This window comes from Giraffa tippelskirchi, chromosome 7 (assembly GCF_054371585.1).
Source record: "Giraffa tippelskirchi isolate mGirTip1 chromosome 7, T2T-mGirTip1v1.2.pri, whole genome shotgun sequence".
Classification (NCBI taxonomy): domain Eukaryota; kingdom Metazoa; phylum Chordata; class Mammalia; order Artiodactyla; family Giraffidae; genus Giraffa; species Giraffa tippelskirchi.
The window spans coordinates 7222152-7246972 of NC_137281.1; the positions used below are offsets into that span (position 1 = coordinate 7222152).

Sequence of the window (24821 nt, forward strand, 5' to 3'; positions counted from 1 at the left end):
CTTACCAAGGATTTTATTCCAGAAAGCCACAGTATTTTATTATTTTTATTGGAGTATAATTGCTTTTGTGTGTGTGTTTGCAGTTTATTTTACACCAGCACATCACAGATTTTGAGGCAAAGCATACGCAGAGAAAGCCAGGAAGCAGGAGCCACTGGATGGAAAAGACGAGGAGAGGCAAGAGTCCCTAGAGCCCTGTCCAAAGCTTCCGAGTCCCCTTTATTTGTTTCACAAGCACTGCGTTGTCCTGGAGCCAGCCCACAGGGCTGCTGAGTCTCTGAATGAAATGGCCTCAATAGGCCAGAAGTTGCTATTTCCTCCTATCCTCCCCTCAGAAGCACAGCCAAGATTGGTCAGAGTTTACTGGAGAGCACAGGAACCATAAGGCAAGTTCCAGATGTTTGGCGTCAGTTGGGGTCCATGTCTTCCCTCTCCGAGATGCAGTGTGAGTGCTTGGGCAATCAGTCCCCCATGGGCAGCCACAGGGCCTTGGTGCGTGCTGCCCGCAGCCCCAGCTCCGGGCCTGCCCCCTCAGCCTCCTGATCCCAGGCCCGTGGGCAGCCTCTGTTCACCCACACCGGCTTGAGGTTTCCTGCTGAGGCCCACTCCACAAACTGGGAGCCCTAGTGTGGGGAGAGGCAGAGAGGCATGGTCAGCATATCTACTGGCTTGGTTGCTAAGCACATGCTTCCCTGGCAACAAGGGTTATTACTGAAGACAGGCTTGACCTAGGCTCTGTGGCTAGAAAGTTCCGCTCCCAGTAAGCAAACCTTCCAGATGCTGAGAGAAACAAGATTGACCTTTATGGCTGTGGAACTTCCTCTCCTTAACAGCCCACACTCAAAGGAATAGGGCCAGTGTAACTGTTGACGAGAAGTTTCCATCTGTTACTATCAGGAGACCAAGAGGGTGGACTGTAGGCTTCTGACTCTGTTGCTAGGGTGTGGTCCTTAGCAATGGGTTGTCCAATGAGAGTAGGTCTTTGGGCTGGGCATCAAGCCGTTGTTGCTAAGGAGATCCTCTTCCTTAGCAACAGGGGCTCTAAAGGGGTAGGACCTCAGAACCTAGTTGCCAAGAAGTTTCTCCCCTTTAGCAATGGGAGTTCTAAGGGGGTGCAGCCAGGATCCCAGAAAAGGAAGAGTTTGTTGGTGAAGTTGAAGACACTGGAGATGGCAAAACAAAAAGTACCTGGGCAGATCCGAAATACCACACGGCCTGGATGTCCTGGTGTAAGGCTAGGCAGCGGGTCAGGTAGTCCCGGTCTCCTGTCACCACATTCACCAGGCCTGCTGGCAATAAGGTGGCCATCTCCTAGCGGATGGGAGAATGGGTCATCCAGGGTTGGGAGGAAGGGAGTCAGAGACACTCAGGGCAGTCGGAAGGATGAGGAGTGAGCATCTAGGGACTGGCCATGGGGGTCCTGGCAGGAATGACTGGGGTCATGATTGATAAAGGCCCACAGTCTGGAGAGAACCATCACTGGGACTACAAGGACTGAAGGCTCAGGTACCAGGATGTGGGTTACCATGGTTACCAGGGGTGGGATGGGGTGAGAGCTGAGCTCCTGCAAGCCATGGGGCATCTTTCATCCCATCTGCTGCTCCCCAGGCTGCTGGGAGCGGTGGCAGGCAGGCAGGCAACTGTACCTGGCAGACCTCCAAGGCAGGGATGGGACAGGCCCTGCTGGGCACCAAGACCACAGTGTTGCCATGGGCCAGGGCGGGGGCCAGTAGAGATACGAAGGCAAGCAGGGGCCACTGGTCTGGGCACACAATCGCTAGCACGCCCAGCGGCTCCCGCAGCCGAAGCACGGGGCCTCTCAGCTCTGCGACCTGCAGGGACAGGAAGGAGGTCAAGAGCAGAGCAGGGGAGCTGACTACCCTCCTCCAACCTTCTCTATCATCTGCCCTTTTTCTTCTCTCATCCCGTTTGCTTCTCCATAACAACTCCAATCATAATAATGTAGACATTCACATCAGCTGTGTGATCGTGAGTGAATTACTTAACCTCTCTGTGCCTCAGTCACTCACCTTTAAAATGAGTATAATAATAGTGCCTACCTCAGAGATTTGCTGTTAGGATAGAATGAGTTAACCTGTGTACAGATCTCAAAACCTGGCCTATGGGCTTGTTTGCATGTGGGTGTGTATGTGTTTTAAGGTTTTCTTAACTATATTAATAATTGACTATCACTAAACTGCACACACTATTTTTTTGGCTCCGCCACCTCAAGGCATGTGGGATCTTAGTTCCTCAACCAGGGATCAAACCTACATCTTCTGCACTGGAAGCAGGAAGCCTTAACCGTTGGACCGCCAGGGAATTCACCTAAACTGCACACACTTTAAAGAGTACAATTTGATGAGTTCTGATATATGTATACACCCACAAAACCAACAACCACAATCAAGATAATGAACTTCACCCCCCGAAATTTCCTTGTACCCCTGGATAATCCTTCCTTCCTGCCTCTACTTGAACCCTCTGTCTCTGTCCTCAGACAACCAGTTATCTGCTTTCTCTCTATAAATGAGTGTGTTTTCTAGAATTTTCTAGATATAGAATCATAACAGTCTGTACTCTTTTATCTGGCTTCTTTCATTCAGCATAACCATTTTAAGCTTCACGCATGCTGTAACTTGTTCCTTCCTGAGTGTGAGTAGGACCCCATTGTATGCATGCTTTTAAAAAAAAATTTTTTTTTAATCTTTTAATTGCATCACATGGCATGTGGGATCTTAGTTCCCTGAAAGGGATCAAACGTGCATCTCCTGTATTGGAAGCCCAGGGTCTTCACCACTGGACCACCAGGGAAGTCCCTATGGTGTGGATGGACCATAATCTGTTTATCTATTAACCTACTGGGGACATTTGGATTCCTCTTTTGGTTTACTATGAATAATGCGGCTATACACATTTGTGCATAAGTTTTTGTATGGACACATGTGTTCATTTTTCTTGGGATAAAACCTAGAAATTGCATTTATTTAGATAAATACCTAGGAATCATAGTGGTTTATATGTTTAAAATATATTTAATTTTTTAAGAAAGTGCCAAACTGTTTTCCAAAGGAGTTGTCCCACAGATGGTCCCACCAGCAGGCTCCAGAGAGCCACTGGACCCCCAGTCTGGCTCCTTCCGGACCCCTTGCTCTGACCCCACTCTAGACTGCCAGCTCTGTCTGCCGGCCCACAGACCCCTCTCACCTGCAGGGCGCAGCCTTGGGCCTGGACCCGGGCCCCCCAGGCCCGAAGCCGCTTCACGCTCAGCTCCACCTCCGCCTTGGCGACCTTGAGCTCCACGCCGTGCCTCTCCAGCCTCGAGACCAGACTGGGCTCTCGGCGGTGCAGCGCAGCCGCCAGGGCCCACAGCAGGGCCGCTCTGGCCGCTGGGGACTGGCCCATCCAGCTGTGGGCGGACGCGACCGTGCACACTGGGGGTGGGCTGCCTCACCCTGGCTCTTCCCGGGTGCCCCACCTCTGTTGACAGCCCCCAGCCTGGGGGTCCAGGCCCCACAGCCCATCTGCCCAGGGAGGAGAGTGAGGCGCTGGAAACACATCCTGTCAGCTCTGAGAGCTCAGATTCCACAGCCTGGAATCCAGTCCTGGGGTTTCAGACCCCGTCTTCTAACACCCCATGATCCCTGGGCTATCTCACGGGATGCACCCCGCCACCCCCTTCCAACTTACCCGGGGGCGGCCTGGTGAGCTGCCTCCACGGCACCGCGGATATCCTTGGGTCCGCCCTCAGCCACGTAGCCATGGAGATTGCCCTGTGAATCCTGGATGGGCCTAGAGCTTCTGGCTCCAGGAGCCTGGAAACGGCCCCCCACAAAGAGCCCATAGGGGGTTTCTGGGCTACAGGAGGATGAGGGGTGGGCATGGGTCTGGGGCTTCTGTCCCCAGAACCCACACCCTCACCCTTCCCTGGAAGGACCACTCTGGCTCCCATGAGCCTCTTGGGGACCCCGCACTCCTGGCCCCGTCAATCTCTGGGGGAGCACAGAACTTCAGTGAGCAGAACTGAGACTCTTGTCAGGCTTGGCAGCTGGGGGTGAGGCCGTTAAGACTCAGATGCAATTCTCAGCGGGACTCAGGGACCACCCCCCCCTCGATGGCCCTAAAGACCCTCCCTTCAGTCCCAGGAGGATCCTGGCCACCATTTCCCCTCTTCCCCTCCATCCTCCAGGAATTCTGGGAGTTGTAGTCCCTACACTAGCTCACCCTGTTTCAGGTCCAGCTGGTGGTAGGATTGAGGGAAGAGCAAGGCCAAAGGTGTCATAGTTCAGACTCTTGGACACGTAGGGAATCCAGGCAGGGGTCCCCGAAGGCCGCAGATACTCGTACAGACCCTGGGAGAGGGGCAGTGTCAAGAGGACGTGAGATGGGCACAAGGTGGATGAAGGGGTGGTGCCATGCGGGGAGGGGGGTACTCACGTCTTGCCCCCCGTGCCAGGAGGACCCGCTCTCCTTGCAGCCACCCATGGGCACTGCAGGGTCCCTGAGGCCATGGGCATTGATCCAGACCGTGCCCACCTGGAGCCTGTGGGGGGACATCAAACAGAAATGTAGAAAGTTGAGGGGGGGGTGAGTCAGAGAGGCGAGGATGGGATGAGGGAAGAGACCCACAGAGGCGGGGAGGCACGGAGACGGAAGCTGGGGCCTCCCAGCAGGCCCCCTGTGTGCTCCAGCAGGCGTCCACTGACCCGTAGGCCAGCTCCAGGGCCTGCCCCAGTCTCTCACTCCACACGCTGGCACTTCCTCCACGGGGCGTCCCGTTGGCCACGGCCAGGGCCTCCTTGGCTGTGCGGAACGGGGAGGCCACCACCAGAGGCCATGGCACCTGGAGGGGGTGACAGAGGGGCTCAGAGGGCCTGGCCGGTCCCTCCAACACCCCATGACACCCTAGGGGTCCACAGCTCACAGCCTCCAGACCCAGTCCAAGCGGCCACCCCGGGGACCGCTGTGTGCTGTTGCTGCCCATGTCCAGCTGAGGATGGGTGGACGGAGTAGGGTCTCTGGGACCTAAAGGGCTCACCTCTGCCTGGGTACACGGGGAGGCTGGAGGCAGATCAGAGACCAAAGTTGGGGGGAAGAATGGGCTGTCTGAGGGCACACTGCCAGCCTGGAAGACCTGGGAGAAAGAGGAAAAGACCTGCAAGTCCGCTCTGGTCCTTTGTCCCCAAGGAGCCAGGATCCAGACCCCCAGCCCCTCCTCCCTCAGACCCAGGAGTCCAGCCCCCAGCCCCTCTTCCCTCAGACCCAGGAGCTAGATCTCCAGGTCCTTCCTCCCCCAGTACTCCAGAGTCTGTACCCTGGCTCACCTGTGCACCTTGGCTCTGGGCCTCGCGTACGTAGCGCTGCGCCAGGTCACGGGCGGCAGTCCCCCGAGCCCCCATGTCCACGGCCCCATCTAGCCCGCGGCCGCAGCGAAGCCGCCCCATCCGCTCCTGGAGCCGCCTCATCGTCTCATCCCACACAGCCTCCTGGATGAGGAGCCTGAGGCCCCCCTGTTAGGAAAAGGGAGGGGTCAGAGTGGACAAACTCAGGGCCCACGTGGACGGGCCACATACCCACAGAGGGCCAAGATGGGGGACATACGTGTAAAGGTCAGAGGAGGGTCTGGGCGAAGAGGCCGAGGACCCTGGAGACTCCCTGAGGCTCCAAACCCCAGGCGGGATGTGGAGTTACAGAAAGCTGGTGACGCAGAGTGAACAGAGAGGTTAGAAATCTAGGATGTGGACACTTAGAAACAGGAAGAGTACTAATGAACAACAGGGGCTTCCCAGGTAGCTCAGTGGTAAAGAACCCGTCTGCCAGTGCAGGAAACACAAGAGACATGGGTTTGATTCCTGGGTTGGGAAGATCCCCTCGAGGAAGAAATGGCAACCTCCTCCAGTATTCTTGCCAGGGAAATCTCATGGACAGAAGAGCCTGACGGGCTACAGTCCATGGTGTCGCAAAGATTTGCACACGACTCAGCGACTAAAGTAACAATGAACGATAGACACAGAGCTCCGTCATCTGCAGGACTGGGAGAGGGGGGAACATGGAGACTCAGAAACTTGAGGGGCGATGTCTTACACATGCGATGGTGTAAAGATAAAAAGAGTTTGGAGACACAAAGAACTGAAAATTAAAATGAAAGAAGACAAAAGGCCCCAAGCTCTGGTGACCGACATGCTCAGCCCCCAGGATGGGGGCCCACGGGCACACGAGTCTCACCGGGCCGCGGTCAGACCAGGCTGCATCCACGATGCCCTCCACGGCCGAGTCCACATCTGCCACCTCCGTCAGCAGCAGCAGCGACTCAGCCCCCAGTGCCAGGCTCAGCTCGGGACCCCAGCCTGCCATGGTCCGCCGTAGGGCGCGTCCTTCCTAGGGGAGTCGCACAGCGTTCAGCAGAGGGCGGAGCATGCTGGCACCGCCCCAGCCGTGTCCCTGCCCCCACCCTCAGATACCTCGATGGCTCCGCAGAAGGCCACCTTCTGGACTCCAGGCTGGGCAGCCAGGACAGACCCCAGGGAGGCAGGGCCGCTGATCACATTGAGGATTCCTGGGAATGGGCCTAGCTCCCCTGCCAGCTGGGCCAGGAGGAGGGGCGTCGGGGAGGCTGGGGGCACCAGGACCACCACAGTGCAGCCTGGGGGAAGTAGGCAGCTCAAGACCCAGGAGTCCAGACCCCCAGGCCCTCCTCTCTCAGACCCAGGACTCCAGACCCCCAGCCCCTCCTCCCTCAGACCAGGAGTCCAGACCCCCAGACCCTCCTCCCTCAGACCCAGGAGTCCAGACCCCCGGCCCCTCCTCTCTCAGACCCAGGACTCCAGACCCCCAGCCCCTCCTCCCTCAGACCAGGAGTCCAGACCCCCAGACCCTCCTCCCTCAGACCCAGGAGTCCAGCCCCCCGGCCCCTCCTCTCTCAGACCCAGGAGTCCAGCCCCCATCAACCACTTACCCACAGCCAGTGCAGGGCAAATCCTCCACATCATGTTGAGGAAGGGGAAGGTGGGAGGCAGGATGAGACCAATCACTCCTGCAGGAACAAAGGAGGCTGGGTGCAGGCCCCAGGGAGAGGGCGAAGGGGGTGGGGGCTAGGGGCTGGGACTCCTGCGGCTCACCCATGGGCTCCCAGCCTGCCAGCGCCTCCTCTTGGGTGTGCGCCTGGACTGCGTGGTACTGGAGCAGCTGCTGGGCCAGGGGGACATCCCTGTCTCGAACTTCTCGAACGGCCCGTCCAGTAACCAGGGACTCCAGGGTCCACAGCAGCCGTTGGTGCTTCTGGATCGCCTTGGCCAGCCTGTGGAGCAGGCAGCGGGGGATGCCCATTTCCCACCGCCCCTTGGCCAGGTAGAGTCCTGTGTGTCCCTGAACTACAGTTCCCAGGAACTCTTGGGGCATCCCCATGCTATTTACCAGGGGTAGAGGGTACCAAAGATTGATGAGAAATGTAGTCTGGGAAACACTCAAAACCTCAGGTTGCCGTGTAAAGATCTTGGCCACCTCCCTCAAAGGTGCCAGGAAATGAAAGCTTAACCTCTAATCTCAATTGTTCTTTGGGAAATGGCATCTTTGTCTCTAACTTCCCCAACAGTGTTTTGGGGTGGGACTTCTCTGGTGGTCCAGTGGTTAAGGCTCCGAGCTGCCAGTGCAGAGGGCCCAGATTCAATCCCTGGGTCCCATATGCCGCAACTAAGAGTTTGCATGCCACAGCTAAAGATCCCGCATACCCTGCTGGCTCTGTGGTAAAGAATCTGCAATGCAGGAGCTGCAGGAGACGTGGGTTCAATCCCTGGGTGGGGAAGATCCCCTGGAGGAGGGCATGGCAACCCTCTCCAGTATTCTTGCCTGAGAGAGTCCCATGGACAGAGGAGGCTGGCAGGCAACAGTCCATAGGGTCGCAAAGAGTTGGACACGACCAAAGCGACTTAGCACACACTCATCATGCTACAACTAAAACCCGACACAGCCAAATAAATATTTAAAAAACCCAAGAAACGGTCTGGGGGGCTTCAGTCCCAAGGAGCTGTTGAGAAATGGTGTTCTGAAGAGTCCCAAGGACATTCGGGGAATCAGACTTTGTCATTACAAACCCCAGCAAACAGTGGGAAACGGATGTTTCAGCTGCTCAAAGGCAAGCTAGGAACAGGAGCCTGAGCTGCTAATGAATTCAGTGTGATGCTGGGAAAGAGTCTTTGTTCTCAAATCCGTCTCCATCCCCTGGGGTCCACACTTCGAGTGCATCACCTACCTGGTCAGATGTTGGGCCCGAAACGCTCCGGGTTGTGTGCTCCAGTTCTCCAACGAGGCCCTGGCAGCCTCCACAGCTGCCGCCACATCCTCGCTCTGTGCCTGCAGGCAACTGGCCAAGTTCTCTCCTGGGGAGATGAATGGGGGGACCCAGTTGGAAGGTGGGGGGAGCCCGTGTCAGAACTAGAGGGGGCTGACATTTCTGGAGCCCAGGAGTACCCCAAGGCAGTAAAGCTGGTTCCCTGCCCCACTCTGGGTCTCAGTTTTATCATCTGACAAATGGGGATAAATCTATATAGGTCTTTGCTCTGACTACGGCCCACAGGCAAGGATGGGATTTTATGAGACAGCAACTTCAAAAGTGTCCATAGGGACTTAGGAGCATAGCTAGGAGGACTGTTATCAAAAGGAGCCAGAAACCTCAGCCTTCTTCTCCCACCAGCTGCTCCCTGCCCTCAGGGTCATGAGCAAAGGGACTGGTGTGTTGGTGGGGACACCTGGGGCCATAGATGCCTTTCCCTCCCACGTCTAGGGGACATCATATACCTGTGATGGGATCCTGGCAAGGCACTGAACTCCTGTGTTCTGGTTTTAACCACTGTCCATTAACATAATGACCCAAGTGCCGGTCCTGGGTGTCCAACCAGGCCTGGGGGAGGTGGAGACAGTTAGGAAAGGGGTCTGAGAGGTGGCTGGGGGAGCTGGACCCCTAACCAGAGTCCTCTGGGAGGGGAATCCTGCCCCTTTTGCCTCATCAGTTATTTTCCTGTGTAGGAAGAAAATACATATATGTGTGTGATAAATCAGTCTTTGCAACCCCATGGACCATAGCCCACCACGCTCCTCCATCCATGGGATTCCCTAGGCAAGAATACTGGAATGGGTTGCCGTGACCTACTCTAGGGATCCTCCCAAGCCAGAACCTGCGTCTCTTACATCTCCTTCATTGGCAGGCGGCTTCCTTACCACTTTAAAACATTAAATTCACCATTTTTAAATTCTGTTTTTTAAGTTGATATGTTGTATTTTCATTTTTATTCAGCTCAAGAATTTTTTTTTTGGATTTTTTGGATATGATATTCCATTGTCTGGAGTGATGGCATTTGGTTTATCTATTCATCAGTTGATGGCCATTTGGGTTATTTTCTGCCTTTTGGCTATCGTGAATAGTACTGCTGTAAACATTCATGTACAAGTCTTCGTTTGAATACCTGTCTACTTCTTTTGGGTACATGTACCCCAGAGCTGCTGGATCATATAGCAATGCTCAGAGTAACTTATGCAGGAAACATCAAACTGTTTACCACAGCAACCATTTTACATTTCCCACCAGCAGTGTATGAAGGATGTCCTATTGACTTTTACACATGGAGAATGTGAACAAAGGATTAATAAAACTTTTTCTTCTCCATGGAGAAATGACCTTTTTGAATAGAAATGACTTTCTAGAACTTCCCTGGTGGTCCAGTGGTTAAGCATCTGCATTTCTAATGCAGGTTTGCTCCCTGGTCAGGGAACTAAGATCCCGATGCAGCTTAAAAAAAAAAAGAAATGATTTCCCTGGAAATCTGATAAAATTAGTTATATTTCTGGACAACATTGACCCTTGACTGATCCACTACACCTGGACTGGGAAAACTGGGAATAGACCATAAATATCCAGTGGGAGACATCACTTTGCCAGCAAAAGTCCATATAGTCAAAGCTATATGGAAGTCAAAGTCAAAGCTTTCCAGTAGTCACGTGTGGATGAGAGAGTTGGACCACAAAGAAGACTGGGTGCCGAAGAATTGATGCTTTCTAATTGTGGTGCTGGGGAAGACTCTTGAGAGTCCCTGGGACAGTAAGAAGATCACTCCTTGCAAACCAGTCACTCCTGAAGGAAAGCAACCCAGAAGAATTGATGCTGAAGCTCCAACACTTTGGCCACCTATGTGAAAAGCCGACTCACTGAAAAAGATCCTGATGCCGGGAAAGATTGAAGGCAACAGAAGAAGGGGGCAGCAGAGGATGAGACGATTAGATAGCATCACCAACTCAATGGACATGAATTTGAGCAAACTCTGGGAGATAGTGGAGGACAGAGGGGCCTGGTGTGCTGCAGTCCATGGGGTCACAAAGAGTCAGACCCAACTTAGCAACAGGACAACAAGGAAAACAACAACAACAATCCAGTGGTAAGTCAGAGCCCTGAGTGTTCCTGGAGTGCTCCGCATTCTTAAGATGGACATGTCCCTTGCCAGGACCCTGGAAGCAATGTCAATGAACTGTACCACTGGTATAGAGTCTCTCTGGGACGTGGGACTTTTAAGCCAGGTGGCTTCCACATCTTCCTGTGTGATGGCACTCTTAGCCTGGATCTTATAATACTCTGGCCATGGCCAGCCCATCTGGAAGATGGGGATAATCACAGTCCCTCCCTATGTCACAGGTCAGTGGTGAGAATTAAATGGATCACTATGTGTCATATGCTCAGAAGGGTACTTACTTAAGACTTTCTATTAATTTTACTACATTTCACCCTCTCTGTCTGCTTCCTGTTTCTTTCTCTCCTTGGTCCTGTCTTCCCCAAATCCTTGCTAAATCTAAGATATTCTTCCTACTTTTTTCTTTCTGCAGACTGTTTTCTCTTTGCATCCCCAATACCTCAGTCTCCTGATTTTTCTCTTACTCTACCAGGTAGGCCTTCTCATTTTTTCTTTTTTATAATTAATAAGATTAAAAAAAATTATTTACTTGGCTGCACTGGGTCTCAGTTGTGGTATGTGGGATCTTTGATCTTTATTGTGGCATGCAGGATCTTTAGTTGTAGCATGTGGGATCTAGTTCCCTGACCAAGGATTGAACCCAGGCCCCCTGCATTGGGAGCACGGAGTCTTAGCCACTGGACCACCAGAAAAGTCCTCATTTTTCTCTTTTTTTAAAAAAAATTATTTTACTATTCTTATTTATTTATTTTTGGTCATCCCATGCAGCATGCTGGTCTTAGTTCCCCGACCAGGGATTGCACCCTCAGCCCCTGTGGTGGAAACGCAAAGTCTTAACCATGGGACCACCAGGGAAATGCCCTCATTTCTCTTTAAAGTTAAACAATTTTTAAGTAAAGTAAAAATTCAGAAGTTCCAAATTCAAAGGCCCCCATGGAAAGTCACATTTTGGAAAAAGTTTGAGATGTATGAACATGAGTTGGACACTAGACAGTATTAAAGAATGACTGTTCGTGTTGCTAATGTAAAAATGGCCTGGTGGTTATGTTGCAAAATGAGTCCTTATCTGTTAGAAATGAAGATTCAAATATTTATAAGAAGTTAACAGGCCATCAGGTTTTAAATCACTCCAGGGAAAAAAAGAGAAAACAAAGAGATACAACACTGGATGAAATGTTGATGACTGTCGACATTGAATGATGGGTAAATTAGAGTTCATAATTTAAGTACTCTGTGCAAGTTTGCAAAATTTCCCCCCCAAAGAAAAACAAAACCTGGAAAGAATGTTCCACAGGGTCCTGGCAGGCCATGCTGGGGTGAGAAGAGGCCACTGGTAGAGACTAAGAACTCAGGACTTGTCTAAAAAGACAGCTATTGGATCCAGATGATATTTGTCAGGGAATGTGAGGCAAAGGTTGCCAAACTTTGGAATTTTATTTTCAAGAGAAGCTGGAATCCCGGATGTTTACTTGAAATTAGTTGTCCACTAATGCACATTTTTAAAAATAAAGTTCAGGCCAAAGAAAACATGTTAGCTGGTTGAATCTGGTCCACAGACTCTAAGGTTGAGCTGCGGGGCAGCAGGGGGATGGTGGTGAGAGTTGTGGGGGCCCATGGGCTCTGGAATCCAGGGTTCAGGTTCAAATCTCAGTTTGACATTTTTTTAAGCTGCGTTGACCATCAGCCAATTACTTACCTCTTTAAGCCTCTGTGTGCTGTCATTAAATGACAATAATCCCCTTTCACAACTGTTTTGGGGATTAAATGATATCATGCTGAGCACAGGGGTTTCCCTGGTGGCTCAGTCGGTAAAGAATCAGCCTGCAATGCGGACTTGGGTTCGATCCCTGGGTTGGGAAGACCCCTAGAGGAGGCACAGCAACCCACTCTGGTATTTTTGCCTGGAGAATCCCCATGGACAGAGGAGCCTGGCGGGCTGTAGTCCACGAGGTCGCCGAGTCGAACACGACTGAGCGACTAAGCACTGGCCAAGCACGGAGGCTGGCACATAGAAAGCACAAAACAAATATAAGTGATTTATTGAGCATTATGCCATTATTGCTATTTCAGGAGAGTCCATCTCTAGCCAACCTCCAGGTGTGGGAATTCTCTGTATTCCATCCCAGACCCACTTATCCGAGTCTACACTGCGCGTGGTGCTCAGTCCCTTCAGTCGTGTCCAGCTCTTTGCAATTCTGTGCACTGTAGCCCACCGGGCTCCTCTGTCCATGGGATTTTCCAGGCAAGAATACCGGAGTGTGTTGCCATTTCCTCCTCCAGAGATTTTCCTGACCCAGGGATTAAACTCACGTCTCCTGTGACTCCTGCAATGAACGCAGATTCTTAACCACTGAGCCACCAGGGAAGCCCTACACTACATTTCTAAATAATCTTGTTATTCCCACTGTTCAATTCTCTTTCTACTGTGAGGTCCCTGTCTATAGACCTGAGGCCCAGGGACAGGCAATATCTGACTCCTGCACATGACCCAAGGCTGTCCCCAGGTCCCTCTCATCATAGCCGTGTGATAACCAAGCCCAAGCTATTTCCCAACCTTTCTGCGACCCTACTCCTCCTGGGTAAGGCGGGAGGACAAGGCCAGCACCAGACACGAGGCATTGTCCTTGCCCTCTCAGTATCTCAAACCCTGTTCCTCCCACATCTCTGCCTCATCCCTTCCTCCCCATCTCTACAGCCCGCACCAGGCTCTGGTCTTATCTTCTTCCATGCACATGAACTACTGTTCTAAATTCTTCCTCTTTCCCTCCAGAGAAGCCCAAGCTTCTCATACGTGGGTGCCAGAGGGCCGTGTGAGATCAGGATGGCTCCATGGAGGGTTCTGAGGGACCTGTTAATTATAGAAAATTTGAGGCACTCTACTTATGTAGAAGGGACCAGTATTCTTGGGCTTCTGTTGTGGCTCAGCTGGTAAAGAATCCGCCTGCAATGCGGGAGAGAGACCTAGGTTCCATCCCTGGGTTGGGAAGATCCCCTGGAGAAGGGAAAGGCTACCCACTCCAGTATTCTGGCCAGGGGAATTCCATGGGCTGTATAGTCCATGGGGTCGCAGAGAGTCGGACACCACTGAGCGACTTTCACTACTTATACAGGGAACCCCAAGAGCGTTCTGGGGGACTCTGAGGGATCACTGGAGCCCCACGAGATTACTCTGCGGGGTCGAAGGTAATTGTATGAAGTTCTGATGTATCCTGGGGTTGAGAAAGTTTTGAAGTGATGCCTGAGGAATCTCGGGGGCTCCTCGGAGGTCTCCAAATGGTCAAAGGAGATCTCCTCCTGGAATTCTAGCGGACCCCGGGAGCCATAGGGTGTTCTGAAGAATCATGGGAAATCTACGCAGGTCCTGAGGGCCCTAAGAAGAATTCTGAGCCCCACAGAAATTCTGAGTCCGCGGGGATCACAGGAGTTTCTGAGGGGACCCTGAAGAACCACAGGACCCACTGGACGGCTTCTGAGGAGTCGGAGAAGCGGTACGCTGAGTCTTGGAGCGTGGAACGGAACAGGCACCAAGACTCGAGAGAACAGACTAAAGGGCAAAGAGACAGCAACCTTACAGGGCCAAGGGAACGCCCTCCAGCCTGGATCCTAAGGAGCAGCGGGAGCTGAGGGGGCGGGGCTGCTGAGCTGCCGCGGTGGATCACGGGAGGCCGCGCGCAAAACTGGGCCCTGAGGACTGCGAAGGGGGATAGGCAGCACGGATCCAGGCAAGCCCTCACCAGCGCGCATGCGTGGCTCTCCGGCGCCGGTCCGTATTCCAGCGTCGTGAAGATCTCGCAGGCGCGCGATGGTGTGCGCGTTGCAGCCATCACTCTCTCTCAGACCGTTTTCCACGGACTGCGGGGCTCTCTGCCCGAAGGAACCTGGAGGTCCAAAGGGCAGTACCGCCCTCTCTAGCCCAAAGGGCGGAGCTACAGGAGATAGGGCGTAATTTCGCCTTAGGGTCCGGTTACTCCGCTTATAGGTCTGTGCGGGGGAAGTGCAGTTTGGAGCATGCGCAGTCCTCAAAGGCAGGGGAACAAAAATGTGTGCGCTAAGTCGCTTCAGTCGTGTCCGACTCTTTGCGATCACATGGACTGTAGCCCGCCAGGCTCCTCTGTCCATGGACTTCTCCAGGCAAGAATACCAGAGTGGGTTGCCATGCCCTCCTCTAGGGGATCTTTCCAACCCAGGGATCGAACCCCTGTTTCCTGCGGCTCCTGCACTGCAGACTGATTCTTTACCGCTGAGCCACCGGAGAAGCCCAGAACGAAAATATGGGTGCCTTCAAATAGTTAAGAGGCCTTCAGATTTAGAGGAGTGGCCGAATTGGTGTCTTTCCACCACCCTGTTCATATTGGAGATCGAAAGTGTGACTTTTAGTCCGAAATACCTTACTTGAGAATCGAATCTACCTCTTGAGGACGAGGTGATTGAGATCAGACAGGAGTCTTTTAGGATGGACACTGAGGTTAAGGGGCTTCCCTGGTGGCTCAGACGGTAAAGAATCCACCTGCAATGCAGGAGACACAGGTTCGATCCCTTGGTCAGGAAGAGCCCCTGGAGAAGTGAATGGCAACCCACTCCAGTACTCTTGCCTGGAGAATTCCATAGACAGAGGAGCCTGGCGGGTTACAGTCCATGGGATCACAAAGAGTTGGACACGACTGAGCGACTTTCACTTCACTGAGGTTAAGGCTTTAAAAGTGTGCTAGCTTTGCCCAGTAATCTGGCCAGAAGTGGCTGGCGGGAAGGGGCAGAAGTGTGACTGGCGGGAAGGGGAGGAAGCGTGGCTGGCGGGAAGGGGCGGAACTGTGGCTGGCGGGAAGGGGCGGAAGTGTGGCTTTAAACCACACAGGAAGTGTGGCATTTAGTGACTACCAGAGTTAGTTTTGATTGGTTGAGATAGTGTCGTGGCTTCAGACTTAGACTGGATTGGTCTGTGATTGGGAATGCGGTTGCAGGATTGGTGAATGAGCTTTGCGGTAGTAGGAAGTGTGGCCTAGCCGACGTCCTGGTTACTGAGAGACCGGAAGAGTGGCTGTTATTTACATGTTTGGCACTTACACTAGAGATACTGGCTCCCGAGAGATTGACGCAGTATCTGGTCTGAGTGAAATTATAGTCTCAGGCCAGGTTCGCAGATTTTCGTACAGAATTGTGGGTGTTGGGAGTCGGCTGAGGGCCGGGAAGCAGGCCTCAGAGTTCGGTTCCCGCTGAAGGTTCCCCCACGTCGGGGTTGCTGAGGACGCCTAGGTCTGTTGCAGGGCCATGGACGACTCGAAGCTGCTGGTGCCGGAGCTGAACGATGCGGAGACGATGGGCGCTGAGACGTCGCGTTTCGAAGAGCTGTTGCTGCAGGTACAGACTGAATGGAATCCTGGGTCCCAGGGGATTCGGGGGGTTATTATTATTATTATTATTATTATTATTATTATTATTTTGGTGGGGTGTGCTTGTGAACGTGTGTGCGCGCGCTCAGAAACGGGACGACAGTTCCCAGCATGCACTGGGGAGGCAACCGGGCCTATGGGAGTTGTAGTTGTTTAAATTTGCTACTCTTCGGATGAAATGGGAGTAGGATTGGGGTTGTTCTTGAGGTTCTTCAAAGTAGGAAGGGGACATAGTATGTCTTGTGCCCTGCTTAGCTCATATAGGTAAACACTGCTCACTGAACATTTGAGGAACAAACGAGGGGGTTCTGAGAACACAAATGCCAAGCCTGGAAATTGTTTTCCTTCACACAGGCCTCCAAGGAGCTTCAGCAAGCCCAGACAAGCAGACCAGAATCCACACAGATACAGCCTCAACCTGGTGAGAAAGACGGAAACCCAAGGAGAGAGGGATAGAGCTCCAGAGAGAGGTGGACACAGACTGGGGGCAGGGAACATAGGGAGAGGAGGGAGGAAGGAGACACAGTAGCGGGGTGTAGAGGCCTTGGGTGGTGAGAGTGAACAGAGACCCAGAGAAAGCAGGGAGGTTACGAGATCCAAAGAGGGGGGAGGGGTAAATTAGGAGATTGAGATGGACATATATATAACTATATGGTGGCTCGGCTGGTAAAGAATCCACCTGCAATCCTGGAGACCTGAATTTGATCCCTGGGTTGGGAAGATCCCCTGGAGAAGAGAATGGCAACCCACTCCAGTACTCTTGCCTGGAGAGTTCCATGGATGGAGGAGCCTGGCGGGCTACAGTCCAAAGAGTCAGACATGACTGAGTGACTAACACACACATATGTAAAATACATAACTAGGGGCTTCCCTGGCGGTCCAGTGGTTAAGATTCCAAGCTTCCATTGCAGAGGGCTCAGGTTCAGTCCCTGGTTAGGGAACCAAGACCCCACATGCCCCAAAGAGTGGCCAAAAAGTAAAACAAAAAAACCCCAACCTAACAGGGACCTATTGTGTAACACAGGGAACTCTACTCTGTACTCTGTAATGACCTGTATGGGAAAAGAATCTAAAAAAGAGTGAATATATATATATGTAGAACTGACTTGCTTTGCTGTTAAGCAGAAAGTAACACAACTGTACTCCAATAAACATTTTAAAAAGAGATAGAGGGAATGGGTGACTCGGGGGCCAGAGATTCAAAGAGAATCAGAAATCCCAAGAAAGAGACCCAGAAAGTGGAAGACTAATACTCAAGGAGGGGGAACAGATCAAAAGAAGGATGGACACTGAGACCCATGCAGAGACAGATGGTCAAGGATAAACCCATTCCCACCAGGTTTCTGCATCAAGACCAACTCAGCTGAAGGGAAGGTTTTCATCAACATCTGTCACTCTCCCTCCATCCCTCCACCGGCTGACTTGACTGAGGAAGAGCTGCTTCAAATGCTGGAGGAAGACCAGGCCGGGTTTCGCATCCCCATGAGTCTGGGAGAGCCACATGCGGAACTGGATGCAAGTCAGTGCCTTGAGAAGACTCAGGAACCTACCCCCCACCCCCACCCACCATGGTCCTTTCTTCCCTAGGACCAAAGATTCCAGGGCCCAGGACCACCCTCCCTCAGAACCTAGGAACTTGTTCCCCCGCGCCCCCAACCTCCTATCTGATCCTTTTCCCCAAGGCATATCTCTAACCTCCTGGGTATCCACAACCTCACTGGGCAGTCCTGGTTCTACTCACCTGGCCAGGCTGGCACTTCTCCCTGCCTCACCCCAGGAGAGAGTGGGCTGGGCAGGTGCTCATTAGCTGATCTGACTCGAGTCCTTGGCCAGCTCTCACTCACCCCTGTTTTCTCCTGCACGCTTCTCCCCCGTCTCTATGTCTCTGCTTTGTCTCGTCTCTTCTCTGTTGAGTTTCTGTCTCTATAATCTTTGTTTTTTCAATTCACATATGTCCCCTGAAGCCTCTTGGGATGATACCTTGGCCAGTGCCTTGGGGAGTAGGCATGTATCAAAACCTGCCCTTGAAAAACTCTCAGTCTTGGATGAGGGCAGAGGAAGCAGATGTGATTTCAATATGGTGTGATTCTGTGCTGGGTTGGAGGGGGTTCTTCACTCCCACTAAAGGATCAGGGAAGGCTTCCTGGAGGAGGACACATTGGCTATAAGATTGGAAGGAATTAGCAGTTCATATCAGGCCAAGATAGAGAAGAAAGTTCTAGGCAGAGAGGAGAGAGGGGTCCAGAGGCTTGAGAAAATGATTCAATTGGTCAGTGATCAGTAGTGATGGGAGGAAATTTACAGGGATGAGGTCGCCAGAGAAGTGAAATTCTCTGCAGCTGGAAGGAGGCCGACTACGCTGAAGAACTCAGCCTTCCTCCAGTGGCGCTGGGGAGCCCTGGGAGGACTGTGAACTGGGGAGGGTCAGGGTGAGCTCTGGGACTTGGTGGGAAAGGGCCAGAGGGGAAGAGACTGGAGAGGAGGCGGTGGGTATGAGTCCAGACTGGCAAGTGCGGTGTCTTTGACTTCCTAATCGTCTCTGGGGCTCTCTCGGTCTGTGGCTGCTGTCCTGGACTGTGTTTTCCTTGACTGTGTCTGGGCCATGGGGTTCCCACCGAGGGCTGGGGGTCTCACCCCCTTTCTCTCCCCGCAGAAGGCCAGGGTTGTACCGCCTACGACGTAGCTGTCAACAGCGACTTCTTCCGGAGGATGCAGGTTGGGGGCGGGGTTGCGGGGGAGGCCTGGGCCGGGGCCTCTCCCTCCAACTCTCCACCCCTCCCACATCTCTTCTCTGTCTTTCACCCCTAGAACAGCGATTTCTTGCGAGAGCTCGTGATCACCATCGCCAGGGAGGGCCTTGAGGACAAATATGGCCTGCAGTTGAATCCAGGTGAGGGGGTGGGGCCAGGGCCACCGGGAGGAGCCGAACCCGGTGGAGTTTGGGGGGCAGCTCCTGCGAGAAGTGGGACTAGTGTGGGCAGGGATTATACTAGCCTCTGGGCTGTAGGGGGCTTCCCCGGTGGCTCAGCGGTGAAGAATCCACCTACACTGCAGGAGATACAGGAGACACAGGTTCGATCCCGGGCTCAGGGAGATCCCCTGGAGGAGGGCATGGCAACCCACTCCAGTATTCTTACCTGGAAAATTCCATGGACAGAGGAGCCTGGCACATTACAGCCCACGGGGTCGCAGAGAGTTGGGCATGACTGAAGAGACTGAGCACACGCACTCTAGGCGGGAAGAGGGCTCTGGGAGGAGACGGAAAGAGGCCCAGGATTCCAGATAAGACGCGTGGTCTGGAGAGCCCGGGAGGGGCCTGGCTCCTTTAGAAAGGCAGGCTTTCTAAAGTCTAGCGTGGGGGTGTGGTCAGACCCCTGGGCTCCTAGGCAGAGGGCGGAGCCTCTCCCTTGATGTGATCCCAGCACCAGACCCTCTTCCCCTGCGGAGAAAGAACAGAAGAAACCTGGACCCATGTGACCTCTGACCCTATGCTCCTTCCCTTCAGAGTGGCGCGTATTGAAGAACAGACCTTTCCTGGGCTCCATCTCCCAGCAAAATATCCGCTCCCAGCAGCGTCCTCGGATCCAGGAGCTGGGGAACCTGTACACACCCAGCTCCCCGAGACCTGAGGCAGGGTGGGCATTCAACGGGGCTCCTATCTCCTGTCTCCCCTACATTCTTTGTAATGTCTCCCTCCATACTTCGGGACGGTGTCCTGGGGCTCTGGGAACACAGAGGGAGGAGAAGCGGAATTTCCCCTGGAAGGATGTCCTGAGGCCCCAGGGCTGGGAGGGAGAAAGAGGCCATAGTCCTGGCCAAGCCCTGGCTGCTCTCCTGAGTTCTGGGTCTTGTTCCTCCGCAGCCCTGAGAAGCCTCACCTGAGCCTTTGGCTGGAGGCCCCAGACCTCCTCTTGGCCGAAATCGACCTCCCCAAACTGGTGAGCGCATCCCAGTGAGGTCTGGAGTCTTGGAGAGGGAGTGATGGAAGAGATTCCAACGAATGTTGCTAGAACAGTGTGAGCCTGGCTCGTGCTGCCCTGTGAGCACAGCTGCCTCCTCTGTTCCCTGGAGGCCTTAGGCCCACTTCCGGTGCTGTCCTTACAGTGCTCAGACCTGTATTACTGTGTCCCACCTTTTTCTGGGGCATCCCTGGTGGCTCAGATGGTAAAGAGCTTGCCTGCAATGCGGGAGACTCAGGTTCAATCCCAGGGTTGGGAAGATCTGGAGAAGGAAATGGCAAGCCACTCTAGTATTCTTGCCTGGAAAATTCCATGGACTGAGGAGCCTGGTGGGCTACAGTCCATGGTGTCTCGAATAGTGGGGCATGGCTGAGTGACTAACACTTTTGAGTTTCACCTTTTTTCTGGGAGGTTAGACTCTTTGAATATGGTATCCCCAAACCTGAGGCTTCTCTCTCTGGTCTGTGTTCTGATCATCCTGCTGCTGGGAATGGAAGGGTGGGCTGATTCTCCTGCACCTCCAGGATGGTGCTCTGGGGCTGTCGCTGGAAGTTGGGGAGAATCGCCTGGTGATGAGGGGCCCCCAGCGGCTGTACCATCTGGATACCTACATCCCCTTGCGGATCAACTGTGATGAGAGCAAGGCAGCCTTCCATCAGAAGAGAAAGGTACCTGGGGGGCTGGGGGTTTGGGGAAGCCAGGAACCCTGGGAGGCCTAGACTTCTGGATCTGAGGGAGGAGGGGGCGGGGGGCTGGACCCCTGGGCTCTGAATCCTCTCTATGCCTCTCTCTCTCCCCAGCAATTGATGGTGGCAATGCCCCTTCTGTCAGTGCCTTCTTGACCGGATGTCTTCTTGTGTTTCTATGTTGAGGGGAGAGGCTGGTGGCTTCCCTAAAACTGAAATAAAAGATGTTTGCCTTTGTCTTGTATCTGGCTAGGAGTACCTGGGGAATGGGAGGGAAGATGGACATTGGACTGGAGTCCCATAGAGGTCACTGCCCCAGCTCAGGCCTCGTCCTCTTCCCCGGATATTCTCCCTGGCCTCCTGACCTCTAGCCTCACCCCTTGTTTGTCCCCAACAAGGTCTCAGAGCTGACCTTTCCCGACTCCTGTTCCTGGCCCCTCCTTGGCTCTCCAGCACCCCTGGGAGAAGGTCCAAGCCCCTCTGCCGAGCACTCAAGGCTCTATGCTGTCTGGTCCCCTCACACTCCATTTTGTCTCTTCCAGTCACTCAAGCTAATCACGGTGAACCACACTGGTTTTCTGCTCCTTTCTGTAGTTCCCCTTCGTAGGATCCTTTTCTCCAGTACACCTACCCAGGTCTACTCCAGCACATCTCGTTGTTTGCCCTCACAGGGCTCATCTGACTTTCCACCCACACCTCACCCCCACCCTCCCCATTTTCCTTTTTAGTGAGCTTTCCCTGGAAAGCCTTGCATTCTTCAGGTTTTCTCTGATCTTCTGTGGTTTCCTCCTCTGGTGGTCCCCAATACTCATTAGCGCGATGTACCCTATCGTGTGACAATGCCTGACCCCCAATTGTTCACTCGCTAAGTCTGTCCAACTGTTTCTGACCCCATGGGCTGCCAGGCTCCTCTGTCCTCCACTCTCTCCCGGAGTTTGCTCACATTCATATTCATTGAGTCGGTGATGCTACCTAACCATCTCTTCCTCTTCTGCCCCCTTCTCATTTTGCCTCAATCTTTCCCAGCATCAGGGTCTTTTCCAATGAGTCGGATGGTCACAACCAGTGGCTAAAATATTGGAGCTTCAGCTTCAGCATTAGTAGGAACTATTTGTTCAGTTAATGAATGATTGCCAACATCCTCTTCTTCCATAGTGAATCCTAGGAGGATAGATAAATGCAGGAGCCTCAGTGGTAGATGCTGAAAGAACAACCAGGTGGCCGGTGTGGCTGAAAATGAATGAACTGGGTGGTGAGAAAGTGAAAAGGTTTGGGGATGACATTGAATAGGGTCCCTTGGTCCTCGGAGTGAATTTGGGCTCTGTGTCCAACAGAGGGCGCAACGCAACTTCAGTCCATTGTCTCAGAGAACTACAACTCCCAGCAGCCCTCTGAGAGTGCGGTCATGCAGAAGCAAACGGTGAAGTCCAGCGGCCGCTGGGACTTGTAGTTTGCACAGGAACCCTCCGTGGGAGGCTGAAGAACTCATTCCCGGGTGCCGAAAATGTGGGGCTGGGTCCTCTCTGCCTTCCTCGGTCTCCATGGTGATGGTTCCGGCGAAGGCTCGGGATCTGGCAGCGGCGGGGCTCCCCTCCCACTCCCTCCTCTTCACCATCTGCTCCACCTTCACACCTGGCTCGGAGCCGCGGCCGCCGCCTCCACACCCAGACCGGGGATTCTGCCGCCGCAGGGTGGCGCATGCGGACGGCTCCTGGGGCTTCACCCCCAGACTCTGGAGTCCGAGCTCCCAGCTCCCTCCTCCCTCAAACCCAGAAGTCCCAGCCCCCAGCCTCTCCTCCCTAAGAATTCGAGGTTTTCTGAAACACAGGCAAAACTGTGACACCCAAAGACCCAGCGAGACAAAGCTAGAGGCGAGAGGCTGCGCCCCGTCCTTGGCGCCCGCCCGCCGCGCTGGATGCTCCTTCCCACTCCTCGCGGACCTGTGCCACATCATGAAATTTTAATCCCAAATGCATTTTTGGCCCGACGCAGGGAGGCGATGGGAAAAGGAGCACCCTCCTGGGGGCTGGATCTGGAGGTGGACTCAGCGTCGGGGAAAGGGGCTGGCGGCCAAAGGAGCGGAGCAGGACCTGCCTGCGGGCTGGAGATGGCCGAGGACAGTCGAGGTTCAACCCCAGAGGGGCAGGGCTGGAATTCAGGGTTGCAATAAGAATTCAGAGGGCGGGGACAGATCCCAGGGGCGGAGACAGATCCCAGAGGAAGGGGACAGAACTCACGGGCCGGGGGAAGTACTCATGGATGTATACCTGGTTCCAGAGGGTGTGGGCAAAAATCAAAGCAGGGATAGATCCCAGGGGAGAGGACAGAACTCAGGGGTAAAGAAATATCCAAGGGGACACACTCAAGGGGTGGGCACAGAACTCAGGATGAGGAGAGAACTAAAAGGGCGGGGATAGATCCGAGGCTAGGGAGGGAATAATGACCACCAACGGGTGTAGGAGTATAACTCTGGAGAGATGAACCCAGAGGGAAGGAAATCGGAAATGAACTGGAAGGGGTGGTGGGCCAAGAGGGGAAACAGAACTGGAGGAACATGAAATCCAAAAGGGGAAAGATGGAAACAGGTGGATGGGGAAGAACTAGAGGGGACAATGGGTGTATCGAAATGGGGGTTGGAATCTATGGAGGAGGAAGGAATTCCCTGAATGAGAAAAGAACCTTCTGAATGAGAAAGTTGGAACTGAGGATGAGGCAGGATGAGGACCTGGAGGGCACAGAAATTCGGAGAGGTAGGACTAGGAGGACAAAACGCGGGAGGATATTTAGAGGAAGATGAAAATGCGAAGACGAAATTAGGGGAAACTGAAGTGGCGGAGAAAATCTCAGGAAAGAACTCTGGAGGAGAGAAAATCTGAGATAGAAGGAGCTGGTGGGGAATGGGTGCGGGAGAAGTAACTCTGGGAAGGAACTGAATTGAGAGCGATGCAACCCAGACAAATGAGTTCAAAAGCCAGAGGCATGGTCTTGGGCGAGGCAAGAACCTGGATGAACAGCAGCGGAAGGTGGGCGGGACTAGAATACAAGGGGCGGGGTATATCACGGGTGGGCGGGGCCTCGTCCCGCCCCACCCCGCCCCCGGCGCTGAGTCCAGTGACAGCCCCCAGAAAACCCGCACTCGCAGCCTCCTTCCCCCCGAGCGGAGCTGCCGGGGCCGGCCGGGCCGGGGCGGACCCCGGGTACCCGGACGCGGCCGCCCGGGCCCGCGGGCGGGGGGATCGGCGGGGGGGTCCGGCAGCAGGGGCGGCCACCATGGAGTTCCGCCAGGAGGAGTTTCGGAAGCTAGCGGGTCGCGCCCTCGGGAAGCTACACCGGTGAGCGTGGTGGGGGTCCTGGGCGTGGAAGAACACGAGGGTCCGAGGAGGACGCTCATTCCTACCTGGGCGCAGATGGACAGCTGGACAGGCGGTACCCATGCGTGGGGGGGCCACCCATCTGTCCAGTTTTCTCCTTCGGTCTCCGACGGTCCGGTCTCATCCATCATTTTTCTGCGCCCCACCCCATCCCTAGGCTCTCTACCCTTTTCTCTGGGATTATAAATATATATCTCCCTCTTTTGGATCTCTGATTCCCTTGCCAGCTTCTGGGTCTCCCTTCACCTATATTCCTTCTGCCTCCTCTCTCCAGATCTCTGTCCACTCTCTCTAAGTCTCTGTCTCCTTTTATCTCTGAGTCCCCGTCCCGCTCTCTTACTCTCACTAAATCTCTACAACCCTCTCTCTGGGTCTTTGTCTCTTTCTCTAAATCTCTGTCCCCCAGCTCCCTGCCCTGTGGTTTCTGACACTCTCCTTTAAGAACTCTGGCCCTCTCTCTGTTTTTTTTTTTTACTACCTCATCCCAGATCTCTCCATCTCTGTGTGTTTGACAGTTGCCATCTCTCAGAGAGTTTAATCTGAAGCTAAATCGGATTGAGGCCCATTGGTCCTTGTCCTTGAGGAGAGCTAAACTGGGAGGAAGAAGCCAGGGTATCCTGGGTCTCTGATGGAGAAGGGAGTTGCAGGCCAAACATTAGGCTCCTGGGGTAGGATGGACTTTCCAAAGGGTATAGACTAGGGCTAAGAGGGACTTCCTCCCAGTCAAGGAGATAATCCCAATGACCTGGTTGTCCCCAGAGCAGTCTGCTACACCTCTCCTCTCACCCCCAACCCCAGCCCTGGCTCCAAGTCAGAGAAATTACTCAGCTGCGGAGAAGCCTAAAAATATCTGGCCACAGTGCGGGGAGGAGTTGGGGCCTCATCAGCACCATGCCCCTGCTGCCATTCCCTCAAGACCCTGGGGTCCCCCTGGCCCACAGCCCTGACCTGTCTTTAATTGATC

General features: G+C 53.7%; 3 protein-coding genes and 1 long non-coding RNA gene across 14 annotated transcripts in view; 2 read left to right on the top strand and 2 right to left on the bottom strand.

The window, feature by feature from the left end:
• On the bottom strand, positions 1-14364 carry ALDH16A1 (aldehyde dehydrogenase 16 family member A1). Of its 5 annotated transcripts, none has more exons than XM_081515100.1 (17): positions 14189-14364; positions 8794-8896; positions 8249-8375; positions 7119-7297; positions 6956-7033; positions 6462-6643; positions 6226-6378; positions 5325-5510; positions 5039-5134; positions 4707-4843; positions 4438-4543; positions 4225-4352; positions 3691-3858; positions 3208-3409; positions 1647-1832; positions 1189-1308; positions 1-623 (listed from the first exon to the last, which is right to left on the bottom strand). In XM_081515100.1, the coding sequence occupies exons 1-17, from the start codon at positions 14276-14278 to the stop codon at positions 462-464; spliced, it is 2403 nt and encodes an 800-aa protein (XP_081371226.1). In that variant the 5' UTR covers positions 14279-14364; the 3' UTR covers positions 1-461. The 5 variants fall into 5 exon arrangements, with proteins under 5 accessions (XP_081371226.1, XP_081371224.1, XP_081371227.1 ...); XM_081515098.1 differs by having other exon boundaries at positions 1189-1311; XM_081515101.1 differs by having other exon boundaries at positions 1189-1311; positions 1647-1823; positions 3199-3409.
• PIH1D1 (PIH1 domain containing 1) lies at positions 13835-20730 on the top strand. 7 transcript variants are annotated; one of them, XM_081515112.1, is made up of 10 exons: positions 13835-13942; positions 15716-15809; positions 16196-16262; positions 17181-17360; positions 18495-18556; positions 18650-18731; positions 19347-19476; positions 19704-19779; positions 20325-20468; positions 20601-20730. In XM_081515112.1, the coding sequence occupies exons 2-10, from the start codon at positions 15720-15722 to the stop codon at positions 20640-20642; spliced, it is 873 nt and encodes a 290-aa protein (XP_081371238.1). In that variant the 5' UTR covers positions 13835-13942; positions 15716-15719; the 3' UTR covers positions 20643-20730. The 7 variants fall into 7 exon arrangements, with proteins under 7 accessions (XP_081371238.1, XP_081371237.1, XP_081371236.1 ...); XM_081515111.1 differs by lacking the exon at positions 13835-13942 and adding an exon at positions 14107-14217; XM_081515110.1 differs by lacking the exon at positions 13835-13942 and adding an exon at positions 14224-14433.
• LOC145515255 (uncharacterized) overlaps positions 17583-24821 on the bottom strand; it is a 10842-nt gene continuing 3603 nt past the window's right edge. Inside the window, exons 4-5 of the long non-coding RNA XR_014060788.1 lie at positions 18979-19280; positions 17583-18889 (exon numbers count right to left, since the gene is read on the bottom strand). This is a non-coding gene — a long non-coding RNA (uncharacterized LOC145515255). The remainder of the gene's footprint in view (positions 18890-18978; positions 19281-24821) is intronic.
• The window catches only part of SLC17A7 (solute carrier family 17 member 7), an 11280-nt gene continuing 10215 nt past the window's right edge, over positions 23757-24821 (top strand). The window contains exon 1 of the mRNA XM_081515104.1: positions 23757-23818. Within this exon, the coding sequence (XP_081371230.1) occupies positions 23757-23818 (62 nt within the window). The remainder of the gene's footprint in view (positions 23819-24821) is intronic.